The following is a 16,895-nucleotide window of genomic DNA, read 5'->3' on the forward strand; positions in this document are numbered from 1 at the left end:
TTTATATCTCAACAAAGCAATCACAGCTATGGAGATGTTTGTTGTCTTTTCCCTTCTACCTTCAAGCATTTGCAAGAAACCTTTTTAATTGGCTGCTGTGGCAAATATGCGTACACACACGTGCAGATGTGCACATACACACACGAGCACACATAAATACACGTGCGCAAGTTCTACGCAAACCCACAGCAGCAGGAGCAACTCTGTGAACTGCTTATTAAATCCTGCTTCTCTACAGCTCCACAGAACCAAATACATATTTCATACAATCCAGGTAGGACACCTGCTCTGAACTGACCTTTCTGAACTCGTGATTAATGCAAGTTAAATCTGTAGGAGAAATAGATTTTCTATTCAGAGCCCCACGTGCTTCCAAACTTATTATGGAAAGGGAGTCTAAAGGAACAGCTGAACTTTTTTTTTTCCTTTCTTTTTTTTGTCAGGAGCATTATATGCATCAAGATGCTTTAAGCAATTTTCCAAATTTCAATGACTGATGATCATTTTACAAATTAAATTTTGCAGATGCATAAGAAAGAGATGAAAGGAGCTCTTTTTTTTGCCATTACCCATTGACTTAACAGTGAGATTGTTAAATATTTCTCATGCACTGCTAGGCTGCACAATTAAACCTGAAATCAAGAGAACTTTCTCTGACAAGCCTCAGTAATAATTTTGGGGAATGATAGCTTCTGTTTACTCCCAGTTTTTAGGTTGTGTTTGTACATACTTGTCCATATTAATCACATAGTGATATACATTATTTAAGCAAAAAACTATGCAGGCAGGAGTACTAAAGGTTTATGATGTTGCATGCACTTTTATAATCTTTAAATATAATTTGGAAATGTAAGGAATTGTCTAATGCAATAGAACTTAGGACTAAACAAATATGTGTGACTTCTTACAGCTCCATTTGATTGTTCATGTTCATTCTTGCCACATAGGTCAGATAAAAGACCCTAAAACACACTCCCTGTCTGCACTACCAACTTAAACACAGTGCTGTCCATTACTATCCTGTACAGGGAGAAAAAGCCACCTTTGTTTACATCTTTGTGGTGCTAAAGAGTAGTTTACTTTTACTTTTTGATTTATGCCTCTTTGTTTATTAGTATGAATGAAATTTGACTGCAATCTTTTTTTCCTGATTGGGAGGCAGTGCAAAGCAGGAACAAGGTCAAGTATAAAATACTGGCTGGCAACCTTGCAGTCACTTTGTCTCCAAGGTCTTAGTCAAATCAAGTAAATTATCCTTTAATATATCTGTGAACAGAGCCTATAACCTCTATGAATTCAGCCCTCATTCTATGTTTGGCTATTTGGTCATAATAAATTTGTTTTCTGACCCATTGAGTCAATAAACTTAATTTCAAAATTAATCTTTTCAGGCTTCAAACTCACTGGATTCAATTATGAAGCCAATCGTTCCCTTAAAATTTAATATTCTGAAACTTGGTGGTCTAGTGCTTTTTGCTGTTATGTGACTCTTTGGCACTTAACTTTATATTAGATAGCCTATAAAATTAAATCTCCAAGGAAGGGAGCATCAGAACAACTCCAAATCTTAAATCTTCAGTTACAAACATTAGTACCAAATGCTCCTTTTTCCTGCAAAGGTTCCTTTTAATTGATATTATGCACAACACACATTCTACAGTAGTTTGTTATGTGTATTTAACCATGCAAAATAGACCAAGCAGGAGCAGGAATGCAGATTTGGGTTATTTTCGTTTGGGGGTGGCAGTGGTGATATTTTTAGGTTTCTTTCTAAATTTGATCTAGTCTAAATACTTTAAGTTTCACTTAATGGAATAAAACTCTTAATTTTTTCTTCATTTATTTCTGGTAATTTAGACAAACTTACTCTATTGGGAGACCCATTATAATTTCAAAACATATTTATTTCTATTCTTGCAAGGCATGGCTGCTGATATAGATAATTTTAAATGGTCATGACTTCAAGATACCTGGAGCAATATTTGCATTTCTTACAAGAAAAGCAACTTAAAGTTGCAGAAGTCCTTTTCCTTACAAACTTCTCATCCCAGCCATACAGCTCCCTGACAACCCTGGCTATGTAGAGATGCAGGGTACAAGGCACAGCTTCTGGAGCACAAATAAACTCAGCTCCACCAGGACAAAAGGCAGGAGGGACTGATGTGCACCTCTGCCTAAACTACTTGACTTCAGAAGCTCCTGAGACCAGTAAGTTACCGGCTTATTCCAGTGTTGCTACTCTTGCTAAACCTACTGCAGAAGAGGACTGGGAAGGAGTTAGAAGTTGGGAGCAGTCAGTGTCCAGATGACCTGGGGCTTTCTGGAGCACTTTCATGGCACTTCAGCGTGGTCTCCTGTCAAACCTCCCAGCTGGGAATCTGTGGGGCATGTAGCACTGCAGTATGCATTTGCCCTGTATACAGGAGATGATTCTTTTCATTAGAATGATGACAAAAGTCCTAATTCTGAACACAGCACTTGCCATTCAGGGATGGATAATTTGCAATATTACTTAGTGCTGTTTTGAGACATTAGTGATGACTTACTCTTTACTGTTTGAACAGTCCTATCATTTTAAGCAAGTGCTTATTACAGCACTTCTTATCTAGGCGAGGGAGGGAAGATTGCTTAACACGATCCATTAGGAAATTCAAGCCTTAAATAAAGTGACCACAAAGTCCTATCAGCTCCCAGAAACACAGCAGCTGTACATATTTAATGTAATACAACACTATATTGTGGTGGAGATCCACTGCTTAAAACATACATAAGGCAGGTGAAATGTGACTATTTTGCTTCTCTGTTTGAAAAATGAGAAAGTGTGGAGTGGCATAACTTCTTAAATACATAAATAAGCATTAGACTCATGGAGAAGACAGGTACGCTGTTGGACTAGAAGTTATAGATTAAAGGTCAGCAGTTAAATCTGAAACTACTGCAGCCTGGTTCCTTTGATCTTGTTCCTCTTGTTCCACTCTATTACTAACAGGTGAGATGTAAAACAAGAAGCATGAGGGTCTGCTGAATTCTACTGTACTTGTCTTAATTTAATGGCAGCGCTTCCTAAATATTCTGTCCCCTGATCATTTAGTGCCATAAACACACATGCTACAGCTACAGATTTCCCCTGTTTGCTCAGATTCTGTGCAATTCCAGGTTTCCACAGGTCCAAAGGGGACAAAAAAATTTACTCGCTGGCTTAGCTTTGAAGCAGAGCCAATGTAGCAATAAACAGGTTAACAAAAATGTTATCTCACCATGTTTTGCCAAGTCCTCCTATATGACATTTTGTTAGTTTGCAACCCTTTTAGTGAATAATAAGACATTTCACTGGTATATGATAGGAACATCTACTGTATTATGAGATATATATATGTGTGTGTGTGTGTGTATATATCTATATATATACACACACAAAAAATTATAAATACAGAGAGCTTTCTGGATGGAAATATTCAGCATCGTTTAGCTTTCAGAAGAAGTTAACAGAGGTGTAGGAAAGGGAACCAAGGAGAATGAGATGCTCTAATTCATCCCTCCTCATAATACAAGGACAAGGAGGCCTCCAATAAAGCACAAGCATAATAAATAATAAATCAGGTAAAGGGGAACTTTTTCATATCCTGCCTGACTGATTGAATTCATGGTCATAAACTATTACTGAACCCTGCTATTAATGGGTTACTAGAAGGTTGAAGAACACCTATGCATTATGTTAACATGTATTTATTTTCATTTAGTAGGGATCTAAACCTCCTATTTCAGGATCTAAGACGCAGGTGAAAAAGAATCCACTAAGAACTACTGTTCTTTCATCTGCATCTCCAAGCTTTCCCAAATTATCTGGTACTCATCAATTCTGAACACACAGGACCACCTAAGCGGGATCCCTGACAATGCCTCCATTACTATGAACTATCTTAACTATCTTTCCCATGTAAATTTGTGACTGGAAGTCACAGGAGCACTCAGCTGACAGGGATCTGTATCCTGTCAGCCTAGAGTTTCTGGACTGTGTCTTACATGTTGTTAACACACACTGAACTGCATGTGCCTATCCGTGTGTGTGTGCACATACACTTACATCCATGTGAGTTTATTTTCGAATGAGGAGTACCTAAGGAGCATGTATTTCCCTCCTCTACACTTTTCTTTAGACAAAAAGAATGTAAACAACACTTCATAGAAGACTCACGTGACTTTTACTTGCCTGTCTGCTCCAGTAGACACTATGAGCTTGATTCTCCAAGACTGCCATTAAAATTCCACTCTACTGATTTTTGCAATCTAATTCTTCAGGCATTTTTTTTTTTTTTGGTAGGATGATGTGACCCAAATTTATAAAGGAGGTTAATTTGCTATAAAATTGCATCTTGAATATAGAATCCATATGTATTTATTTGTTATTATCATAGGTGTAAAAGACCAGATTTAGAGACCTGAATTCAATTTGAACTTGACAGGCTTAGTATGTTCTGTAGCATGAGGGAAGATGGCATCATTTAGGATGTAGAGGGTTTTATGAATGATAAACATCTCTAAGACAATAAAGCTACCTGAAGTCTCACACTATTTAGCACCAAAAGGACATAGCTACTTTTTAAACAACTAAAAATGTTGGAGTGTTTCTTCTTTATTTTTCTTTAAATGACATATTGCACATTCCGCTAAACAGAAACAGCTGCTGAAGCAACCTAGAGGGCATTTTCAGGCACTGTACTTCAGTGATTACAGCAATTTTTGTAGACATTCAATATTAGGATTGCATTCTAATTTTAGACAGAGTTAAATTTAAATTGAGTAGGAGGGACTTTGATGTTACTTTAGATGTTCTAACATTGCCTACCCCAACCCAAAAGCTGTATAGTGTCTGAATTTTGCAGCATTGATAATTTATTAGTAATGATACATTTTAAAAGTATGAGACTAGAGCTCACTAGCAGCAGTGAAAAGATGTCCACTATTGTGATGGGACTGAGACTTAGGCCCTGAAAGCATTTACCCACTGGTCATGATTCCAGTGCTCTGGGACTTGGTGACACTGTCATACACAACCCCCCTCTACTCTATTTCCATGATACCTCCTCTTAAGTTGCGTATTTGTAGCAAGTATCCTGGGACCTCAAAGCCAAACTGGGAGTCATGTTAATGCTTATCAGTATTTAAATTCCCTGACTCTCACAAAACTCAAGCATGAAGCTGAAGGAAACTGAAAGAAAGAAGGTTAGTAAAGGGCTGACAGTCCAAAAGACAATACAGATGGAAAGTGGAGGGATTAGGTGAAAGAGAAAAAAAAACAAAAGAAAAAAGCTTCTATTAGATGCTAAATAAGACCCAAGCTGGGTCATAAAGCTATGTCTGTGTAGATTGCATCTTTCCTTATTTCTCTTACCTTGTTTCTCTTGAAATATGCTCTTCGGCAAGCTGCAAAGCACTTCTCGCTGCAGAAGCATTTCACTTCACTTCCCATACTCAGGGAATAGCGCTTGATTCCAACTTTCTGGCACCAGGCACACATTATTTGTACATTTGACACATCATCTTCTACAACAAAAATATAAGAACAATGTTTACATGAGATGCAAACTCCTTCCTCAGACATCTGCACAATTACTCTTAGGTACAAATAGCACTGTTTCATCTTATTTCTAACTTCCTCTCTGTCAGAGAGCAGAACTGTGCATGCCTGTGATCACCAGCTTCATCCTCAGGCAGCCGGAGACCTATACCAGCCAGCCTCGGCAGACTAAAACCTGCTTCTAAAATGGCTGGAAAAGATGATTAGCTTCAAAAATGGTGCATGGCTGAAAGTCTCTGGAAATCTCAAGAAATTTTTAGTGTGTTTAAGAGTGCACAACTCCTTATCAAATGAGTAACCAAGACTGGAGGCCGAGTATTGTTGCTTTGTTCTTGTTACTTACAGTCTGCAGTAGTGAGCCCCTGAGATGTTCTGCTCAGCAAGCTGGTGACAAAACACAGCAAGAAGAGACTGCACCAAGGCAGGTCTCTAACACAAGCCCTCTTCTAAATAGGAGGAAGGAACATGGAATGCCCCTTTTCTGCAGTTTTGAAATAATGACTAGCGTAAAACAGCTTTTGTGTGAATTTGACAGTCACAGAAACACAGACCTGAGCAAAACAGAAGATGCAGCACTGTGGCAAAATCTGCCATGTTATTTTCCAGTCATTATGCTCATTGGTCAAATTTTATTTCAGGCAGAGTTCCCAAGCTTCTTTCAAGCTCTTCTCTAATGTGTGTTATGAATGTGGTATGTAATGCCTTCTGCCATGTAAAAAGACCTCAGGACTTATTTGCTAAAGGGCAGCAATATCCTTGTGTGGTCATCGTTCCCACCTCAGCTTCACAGACAAGGGCAGTGAATAGTTAAGCCTACTGAACAGATCAAGGTAATAAGTTAGCAGGAATCTTTCTGACTGAAAACTCAGAATTCTTCAGTTCTCATGTCCAGTTTATGATACAGAGTGACCTTTTAGTTACAGACAGCAGCCATTGTCTAACTTCTGGAAAAAAAATCCCTGAAGACTAATTGTTAAAGTAGTTCCTGATCCATGAGCTGTGGAGAATTCATAGCTCAGAGATTCTGTCATGCAGCCATCCTATTTCCCTATAAAGGATTTGTTTTTGAAGCTACGCTGTCATCGTTCTGCAAAATTACTGGCAAACTAATTTTTAGCAGAGTGATTTGGCTCCTTTCCCTGACCATCATAACTCAGAACTACGTGCTGCATTTTACTCACCTTATTGGAATAAGTATTGCTAGTTTAATAACTTTTTTCCTTCGACAAATTGTGTTATGATTTACAGCAACAAATAAAATTCTACAATGTAAAATAATGAGCTCTTAGTTTTAATCAGACTGTCTACCTTTAAATCAATATTTAAGGCTAAGTTACAACACAGATTTGTGTTTAATGTATTTTATCACTTATCCTTTAGTGTGGAAATTGCCAATATTATAAATACCTTCATATACTGCACATCAAGGGAAATCAAAACACTATTGCCAAAATATCATGAGCCATCTACAGAGTCAAAAAGTCTGCCCCTGAGCTGACTGTAATATCAGCAATGCACACAGGGTGCTGCTACAGTGGTGTTGCACAGGGTCATTGCAGCTTTCTCTCCAGACAAGTCTTCTCCAGGATGCTAACTACTCCAGCACAGACCAAGAGCTCTTCCTCCCATTTTTATCCCGAGCCATTTTAAAATACTAAGTTTTTACAAAGGGACCTGGATTCGGCTACTTTTACACCATAATAAACCAATTCCTTACAGACTGAACCTGCCCCTTTGAATGTATCAGGGCAACAGAAGATCCTCTGAATCAAAGGAACCAGACGGTAGACTCTTGTTTCAGATAATAGCAACATTTATTTGCCTACTGACAAGAAGTATTTTATCTCTGGAAAAGAGAAGATATAGCAGTGATACCTTTATAATAGCCTTCATTTCTGGTGAGAGTAACTCTCTTAAATGAAAAAAGAATATTACAGAGCTGAAAGAGAGTTCACTGGCAAAGTAGGTGCTGGAATAGCTCTTTTTGAAGCAAGTCATCTTGTCTGGGGCACAGTTTTAAGTGGAAACACAGAGCTTCACCACTGGAATTCTCAGGGGCTTTCATGAGCAACTTGATAGGGAGAACACCTCAGCTATCATTCAACTCCTGTTCACTGATACTCACGATCTGACTCCCATGGATGATCAGAAAGATCCACACAATTGTCCATTTTCAATTACACAGGCTCCCACCAACAGCTGTTTACATGGAAAAGCAACATTATGCATTTTTCTGCAGGAGGCTTTGCAGGCCAGTAAGATTCAATCCACTTCCTTCTACCAAAGACTTTCTCTAAGATACATCCTGGCAAGGAGAGGAGAGGAGGAAAGAGGGAAAGGGACCTACTACATCAAGTTGCTATCTTGCCATGCTCTGACCAGTAAAACTTCACCACCACCTCATGGGGACTCCTTTGAAGAGCATTGCTTCACTTGTGGTCCATGGATCTGACAGCCAATAAAACAGCAAAGAATGGTCTACAAACTACTACTTCCAGTCACTGTCTGCACTTTCCAGGAAGTGACAGGGGATATCCAGGAGTCATCATCAATAGTCATCAAAATGTTCATCATTTTGAAAGAAGGGAGAAAGGGAGAAAAATAGTCTAGCTAAATACAAAGAAGTTCAATTATTTCTCTGTTCTACTCCCTTCTCACTCTAGTCATCAAACAATGGTCACATACAATATAATCCTTTTCATGGTAACGGTAATAATAAAACTAGATGTCTCTTCATTTAACAGACTCAGGAACATGCTACAAAAGGATTAATTGAGCATGGCCACGTGAGGCAGCCAGGAAACACCAGTACTTCAGAAGACAATTCAGAGCATGCACTTCCTGAGACAGTACACTAATACATTACTATTTAAGTAATCTCCCTCAGGTATAGGTTTGCCCAAGTCAATTTTTGATGCACTTCTAACTTCTTGTAACAGAGTTCATCAAGTGAAATAGAAAATATCCAGTATCACACGATTACGGACCATCAGTAGGAGTCCTGTCCAGGAGGAAAACTTGGTCTAAAATCAAATCCTTTCTTTCATTTTCAAGTGAAGTTAAGAACAGCAGAGAAAAGGTCCCACGCTTTGTGCCAAGGAGAGGTACAGAGCTACGACCTATGGCCTATGGGTGTGGATGATAGGTGGGGACAATGATAAAGGTCCAAACCTGACTGTGTGCTTTCCTTCTTCGCACCAGTTGTGGTAGAGATCTGAGCAGGCCTTGTGAAAATAACTAATAGGGATGTTTTGTTACAGTGTATTAAGCTTAGTGATCAAAAAAAGATGACTGCAACATTAACAGAAAGTGATACTTCGTATGTTTCTACCAGCAATGGGAAGAAAAACCTTAGACTCAAAACAGTAAGACTGTGTGAGATACGTAAAGCCAGAGTCTTGGGATTTAACCACTGTCATTTGCTAAACACAAATTGAAATAATATGAAACCAAAAATTCAAATCTTCCATTCCATTCAAGATAAAATTCCTCTCACTTTTTCACAGACCTTCGTTATTCAAGGCCGAATTCTTTGAAAATCACTTTACCAGATTCCCGCCCTTCTTTCCGGAAAATGTATCAAATTCCTGTCCCTAGAACACTCAGCAAGAAGAACCTGAAGCAACAAGATCAGAGGGAAGTGGGAGTTTCAAATCCAGCAATTTGAATTCAGCAATCTGTCTTCAGTCTTTATTCTAGTATTTTTCTGATTAGAACTGTACTAAGAAAGCTTCTCCATAATAATTACATCAGTATACTACATCGGCAATGTTCTCCTTTGCTCATAGTCAAACTTTTGCTGGTAGTCTGGCTTAGTATATCTACTTAAAGTAACATGAGCTCATCCTGACATCATGCCTATGTCCATCACATGAACTCTCACTGGAGCAGCTCTTCTGATGAAGATCATTCACCATCACTTTTAGGACTTACATAGCTATGCTGACACATGTTTGTAAAGTACAAAAATATCATTTGTAAGTCCTGGCACTGATCATCCTGAGTGAAAGAAAATACTTTTTAATAACTGCATTTTTTTCCTCCATCTGGGCCTTCAACTTTATGACCTGATTTTGCAAAGTGTTTAGCATATTCTCATATCTGTCACACTTATGACAGGTAGCATGGGCACTCCTACAGGTGAGACAAAGAGGAGATGGCACTGACACAACTGAATAGTAACAGGAGAATATTCAGCAGAATGTACCTATTGCTGTCCTCTGTAATTACACCAGGTAATAGAAAGATATATTCCTTCTACATACTCTACAAGGTCTAAATCTCCAGCCTCTACTTTTCCGAGACCTCAACTCTTCATAGGGAGAGCTACTGTGGGAGTTACAATATTGTGTTTTTCTGCCCCTAGGTCGTGTCATTACAGGTGGAAGAATTACTCCCTGCACCCACCACACAGACACTGTTCAGTTACATCTCCTTGTGGTTTTTAGCCTGTGTATTTTTCATAATGAACAATGCAATAAACACAGAGTGTTTGCAGTGTTAAATCATGTTCCCAAAGGGAGTAGTTTGTATAACAAGATAAAATTATCACATTATAATAACTAAATATGCATCAGTCTAAAGCATGCTTCAATTAATCATCAAAAGTTTGCACCGCCTCTTTAGGTCTTAATTAAGCGGAATGTTTGGTATTTTTCTCCTTTCAAACCAGTGTGAAGGAGCTACAGAAAATTGTTCCTCTTAAATCCAAAGAGCAGCAGTTTACATTAATCGATCTTATATGGAACCATAATTTGGAGAGGTGGGGGGAAGTGAAGGAAGGCAACGAGTACAATAGAGTAAATGCATCATGTACAGTCCAGTGTCTTTATCTAAGCAAACCAGCATGACCTACAGTGTTTAATATAATGTTCCTAAAATCCCTACAATTCTGGAGTTAGATCCTGATCAGCTTACTGGTTTACTAAGTTTTAGGTTGCAATACTCTACTAATAACCGTTTTGAGCTATCTGATACATATGTTCAATTTTAACTCCAGTTTCAAAACGGTGGATGAAACTAAATGCAGCTACAGCTCTAGTCCTGTACATTACTATGATCCACAAGCAGGTACTTCAAAACCTTACTTTCCATATTTCCTTGCAAGAAATGCAGCAGGAGAGACTCAGTTCTTCAGTCAAGAAAATAATGAAGGCGCCCAACCGCAGTACTGAAAAAGTTCTGTTGTGCGGAAGGAAGACCAGGAGAAGGAAGAAACTGAGATTTCAAATATGGCACTTGGACTGAGTGAGCTTGTGTGAAACCTGTACCTTGTCTGTGTTGTATCTGTGATCTGATACAGCAAATATTTGGCATTCCATCCCTCTGCAGTGTCTCCCAACCATCCAACTCATCTCTGGTATTAGTTTCCTTCCACCACACTATCAGAAGCCATGTCTCCCCACTACTGCTTTCTTCTGCTTTTCCTCTCTTTTTCTGTTTGCTGCATTTCACCCCCTCACACAGGCAGTTCAGATCCCAGGTTTTTTTGGTAGGGAGCTAAAACAGCACTTTTACCTTTAGATGGTAAACTATGCTCAATCCACTGGTATATAATCATTAAATATTTTAGCTGCTTTCTCTACAACTTTCTAATGAAAAGCTGCAAAACTTCCTTTTTAAAGACATTAGATCTTAACTTGACTCCAGCATCTGCAGCAATAACAATAAGGGCTCACTGTTTCCACTGGGATCTGCCAGGATTTCAGAATTGGTTAATTCCGAGTTACCCGCCTGCTGCTTCTGAAACCCCAGATCGCCGTTGAAGAAAACCAAAGAGCACGTATTCAGACTTTTCATCCCAAAGCAGTTGCTGATGTTGCTGATTCCAAGCAAGGCAGAAGCACCATTACAGTAATTTTTCTTACACCCAAAATAATTTACCAAATCAATCTCAAACTAAAAAAAAAAATGAAGAAACAAACTCCTGAGACATTTTTGTAGATCCACCTGTGATATCACTTAAGTGCTGATCCTCTAAATAGATGGGGGGGGGTGACAAACTTAAGGTACAAAAAGTACCTTAGAAAAAGTAATTGCCAGAGGAAGATTAAAAAATAGGGCTGACAATAAAAAGCTTGCTGCTGCCATCGCTATGGAAATACCTCAGAGGCTCTACAATGCATTTCCTTTTAAGGACCAGTCTCGAAGTTCACTACTCTGCCAATAAAGCAAAATGTCCCAGCTCCTTTTAAAAATCATTTTGGGGAACCACCGCCTGCCTACATTTTCTGTGTATGAGCTTAGGCATATTCTTATGCATAGTTCAGTAAGGACTGAATACACAACACAAAAGCTGGCATTTAGGCAGGTTTTGAACATGTGAAAAAAAAGCACCTATTTCAGCTAATAGAGGGGGAACTCCCTGTGTATTTTGAATATATGCTATTAAGGTGAATGTGTGGATTTGTGATTTTGTTTTTAGCACAAAGGAAACACTTGGCCCTCTACAGAGAGCAAAAGATATCAACAGTGGGCTAGATGGGGCAGGCATCCTGGCAACCACTAGCATTTAAAAAACCCAGGCAACAGTAAGCCTACTTACTAGTTTCAAACTGAAAACAAGAGAAATAATTTGAAGAGTAGCAACTATAGGATTTGTTGCAGTGGTCTTTATTAGAGAGTTAAACCTGTAGTTAGAGAAATTGTAATGTTGTTCAGCAACTGCACTAAGATATTTGTGAAATATTGAAGAGGGATCCAGAGCATAGTAAAATGAAAGCCTCCTCAATATATAGACTTAATTAGATCTAATAGTATGGTCTTTATTTAAGGAAAACTGCCACTGCATTCTACCTTGAATCAAACTTCTTAGTAATGCAGTCATAGATCCAATTCCTTGGTGAATTTTGACAGATGATCCACAAGTTTATTTTTACTGCCCTGCTAAATACCATTTAAAACATCTTTGATGCTTCCAGATTCCTCAAATACAATATAAATATTGAGAGAGGTTTCATCAGGCAGTTCCAGAATGTTTGTAGGGCAGGGACTCTGCTTATTCCCACATGTTGCACAAAGTTACTCATGTGCACCCGTATTTACAAAATCTCCCATAAACTTTAATTCTAAAGTAATATTAAGACATAACATAGAAAATCACTCATTCCTTTCTATAAAATAACTAATTACTCACTTTAGTATTTGAATCTGACAATTCCTCGTCAGCTTAGGTCATGGGTCTATTTTACAAGGTAGTCAGAACTGGAAATGCTTCTGCTCCTCCTTTAAGACATTTTGCCTCACCAGATACAGTTCTTCTAGCCCAGTTCTTCTTTACTTTCATGAGTTTCTGATAGCTTCTGGTACAATTCCAATCATTATAGCTTGGAAATCAGTGAACTTAACATTGTGTAGAGACACTGATCTGTGGGTTGTAGGTTTAAAATACCCTTTCCTTTTCCAAATGTACTCAGTATCTTGTGAAAACCCTGGGAAGGAGCATTATTTTCCCCTTGTACTTCTTTCCACTGTGAAAAGCTCAGTCAACTGCATAACATCATCCTCTCTGCCTCCCCTTCCACTGTGTCCCTTGGCAGTGACCTCCCCTCACAGCTCAGCACGGCAGGGAGCTGGTTCTTGTTTGGGATGCTCAGAGGAGCAGAAGCACTCTGTGCATCGCTTGTACACAGAAGGAGGAAGGAAAGGGAAGGATTTTGCCAACATCCGTGCTCAAAGGATAGACCAAGCAGCAGTTGTACCTCCCCTACCAAGGCACTGCCATTGGGATCCCAAGATAAAGTAAATCAAAGAGCCAAAGAACACTCAAAGAAATGGGAAAACTGAGACACCATAGCCTCCAGCAGGTGCCAGGGGGAGGAGGCAGCGTGTTCTCACCTGCATTGAAAGAATTTTTTGCATTCTTCTTTAACTAGTCTTGATTTTTGCCTTCCTTCATCCCATGTAACAAGAGTTGTCCAAACTTGCCTGAGCAAAAGGGCAGAGTCACCCTAAGTGCCCTCTTAGATTTACTCTGTCATGAAGGGTTGCAGAATAAAAAAGGTTTGCACGAAACATACTAAGGCCAACTACTCTGCACAATTGTGGTAGAATTTTTAGTTCTAGATCATTCCTGGCTATTGCACTTCTGTTCCTTGTTATTTCTATATAATTTTTAAATTGCAAAAAAAACAACCAACAAAAAACCCCGCCCACCTTCTTTACGTTGCTGTGGAGAAAATAAGAATCTTCTAACACTAAATAGAAATAAACTTAGGATCAATTTGTTGCAACAAGCTGTACTCAAGACTAACCCTGAAGATCACTCAGAATCTGCTGCCAATTCTAAACGTAGTTACCAGCCTGCTGGGCAAGACGGATGGTTATTGGTCACAAGGAGACTCTTACACCAGCTCTCTGGAGGCTGTACTGACTTCTTTTTTGCTTCCAGATGCAGGTTGGATGGCTGACATTTACTTATAAAGTCACATTTGTTTTGAGACTGCCTGAGTGTGGCCTACCTGCCTGGTGGTACAAATCAGTGCAATGGTCTTGCAAACAGCCTCCACATCAGAGTAATTTGCATCCCTCTGGTGGAGGCTTCCCATGACTGGATTTAGCATCCTCCACTGACATGCCACAACGAGTCTGTAGACAATCAGTGCACCACACAGGGCCCATGCATTTAACTCAGCCTTTTTTGGGTGTAATTTCGAGGTAGAGCAAAGAGAGAGTGCCGTTATTGGATCTATCTATTTGGTTAGGTAGACCCCTAATGTTTTCCAGGATCATACAAGCCAATTTGTACCTAACATTTCATTTGACTAAAACAGAAATCTGAACAGCTTGGAGATAAATTTTAGTCAGATTGGTCAAAATTATTTGGTTTTCAAAACACCTTACTGCAAAGGCGTAAGGAAAAAAGGCGATTTTGTTAAATGTTCAAGGTTTTAGCCTGGTTGTACAAAATATGAATGCAGATAGGACACAGTTCAGAGTTTTTCAGCACACTCAAGGAAAACCTAATCTGCTGAAATATTCAATGACAGCTTCCTAGACACAGTTCAGGATCAGCACTACTTCCCCCTCTTGCTCGAGCTGGTAGCTGTTTCTGATATCAAGAGTCATATTTGCTTCCCTGGAAATCCTGTTTCCCTTGGCTTCCTGTCTTCCCCAGTGTCTTCTACCTCTGCAATTGCTACATCAGTGCACATTGCCAAGTATCCTTCCCATTTCTCCCTTCAGGCTTCTGTGAGCATCATTGTGAGCTCTGCTCTTTCTCTTCTCCCTCTTATCTGAATAGAATCTTATCAGCAAAAATTATTCAACTAATAATTCATTGTGACTGTTTCTTGGACCTGCTTATCCTCTTCAGACCATTACACTCCTGTCCAAATGAATACCTCAGCCTGTCTGACACCTTTTTACTCATGCTGACCCTTCTGTTCAAGATCAATACAGCAAGAATTAAAGTCTTAATAATTTCTCCCTGAGTGCTCACTCCATATTATTTGCTCAATAAGGTTGGACTGCACCATCTTTCCTGTCTTTCAGGTTCATGATTTAGGTATCATTTTTACCTATGGGCACTCTGTTTCGAGCTATATTTAAGTCTTGTAGATTTTTCTCCTGCACAATATCTAAAAGCTTTCCTCATCCATTCACAAAGTCTGGACACATCCCAATTCTTAGCATATCAGTCACTACAGTGCATTACTACCTGGTTTTCTCTCTGGCCCATAATGTAACCTTGTCTTATGTGTGTCTACTCAAAACACACTGTAAATGCCCCTTTTCCTGCCCAGTGTTTCAACCTCGAAGCTTTCTCTTGGCCTCTTTCTGCCTCTCCCTCCTGTCGTCTTACTTCATTTATTAACTCAAACAAATGTAAGCTGCTTCTGTTCTTGTCACATAGTCTGTCTGTCCCCCATGTTGAAAATTAATGATGTGAGTCTAATCATTTGCATGCTCAACTCAAAGAAGCACCTTTGTGCTTTTTCCAAAGTTATCCCCTGTGTTTGCGAGGGACTCCAAGAAAACATCCCCAGAGTTACTCTTGTCTGGCTTTGTACCACTCTGAAGTTTTCTGCTTTGATGTAGTGCCCACAGAACAGTGTCAAAGTGCAGTGCCAAGACCACTGCCTTGCACATTGGCTCTCCTTTGTACTCCCTTTTCTACTTGTATTCACCAGTCGTTTCTTGCCAGGTTCTTTGGGATGATCATGAGTAGGGCACCTACGCCCTAAGATAAAACAAAACAATTACTGGCCATGCTTATTGCAAATCCCACAAAGGTTGTGGTTCTCCTCCCCCTCCAGTCCTCCCAAGCTTTGCTCTCTAAAACAAAGGTGAGATAAATATGTTCATCTGCTCAGAAGTCATGGTAATCTAGCGCTCATTACTGATCGTGGGATAAAGTCAGAGGAGGCGGAGATTATGCATTTATATCCCCTATGTAGGTAAAACAACAATCATTATTAATTAATGGATTTTAAAAAGTAAAGTTGAAAAATACTTATGAAAAGCCTTCTCCTCATGTTACCCTCAGTGGTACATTCAAACACAGGATCATATGCCATAGGTGGATGGACAAAGAACAGAAGGCAGTTGACTTGGCAAAAGATTAGCCTGTGTCCATTTAACTACTGTTGCAGTAATTTGTTTCTCTACTTCATAGTTCCATCTCCTCCTGCTTATTTGATGTCATAAAAATCCAGCAACTGTGGCAATTTGCACAATGCATGCTATAGCCTTGTGTTCGCATACCACAAATTCAGCATTCTGGATTCATTTGTGACTCACATTGGAGGGGAAAATAGCTTGGGATGGCACAAGCCCTTGATTAAAGCTTTAGGGTCAAATCAACAACGGCTGAGGATCCAGCCCATATGGCCCGAGATCTTTAGCTGCGTAAAGGCTGCAGGAATGGGCCCAAATAGCTTTGGTAATTAGCAAATACTATATAAAATAGATTGAAAGTTTTTGGCAGGGAATGAGTATTGAGTAACATTTTAAAATTATTCCTAGCATATTAGTATACTTCTATAGAGAAAAAACTCAAGGGCATAACAATAATTTAGGAGGGGCAACTGTACACGACTGACAACAGGCAAACACGTTCTGGGACTGATCAGTATTTTACAGTTACCTTTTGAAAAAGCTACAAAGGGCAGAGGTGACCACCTAACAGCCGGGACCTAATCCTACAAGCTGTTCTACCTGTGCAGAGGCACCCTTGCACCTGGTGGGGACTCTTTAGCCAAGGTGCCTCCCCGTGTGCATAGAGAGCTACTGTTCTAGGGTAGGTGTTGCATGTCACCCTGATCACTCAAGAGCAACCAGAACAACATCCAGGGACATCCATGGAAGCAGGACTGAG

At 39.4% G+C, this 16,895-nt stretch overlaps 1 protein-coding gene across 1 annotated transcript in view; it reads right to left on the reverse strand.

The window, feature by feature from the left end:
* Positions 1 to 16,895, reverse strand: part of SOBP (sine oculis binding protein homolog) — a 115,175-nt gene that overhangs the window by 85,841 nt on the left and 12,439 nt on the right. Inside the window, 1 exon segment of the mRNA XM_032682839.1 lies at positions 5,393 to 5,544. Within this exon segment, the coding sequence (XP_032538730.1) occupies positions 5,393 to 5,544 (152 nt within the window).

Source organism: Chiroxiphia lanceolata, chromosome 3 (assembly GCF_009829145.1).
Source record: "Chiroxiphia lanceolata isolate bChiLan1 chromosome 3, bChiLan1.pri, whole genome shotgun sequence".
Taxonomy (NCBI): Eukaryota; Metazoa; Chordata; class Aves; order Passeriformes; family Pipridae; genus Chiroxiphia; species Chiroxiphia lanceolata.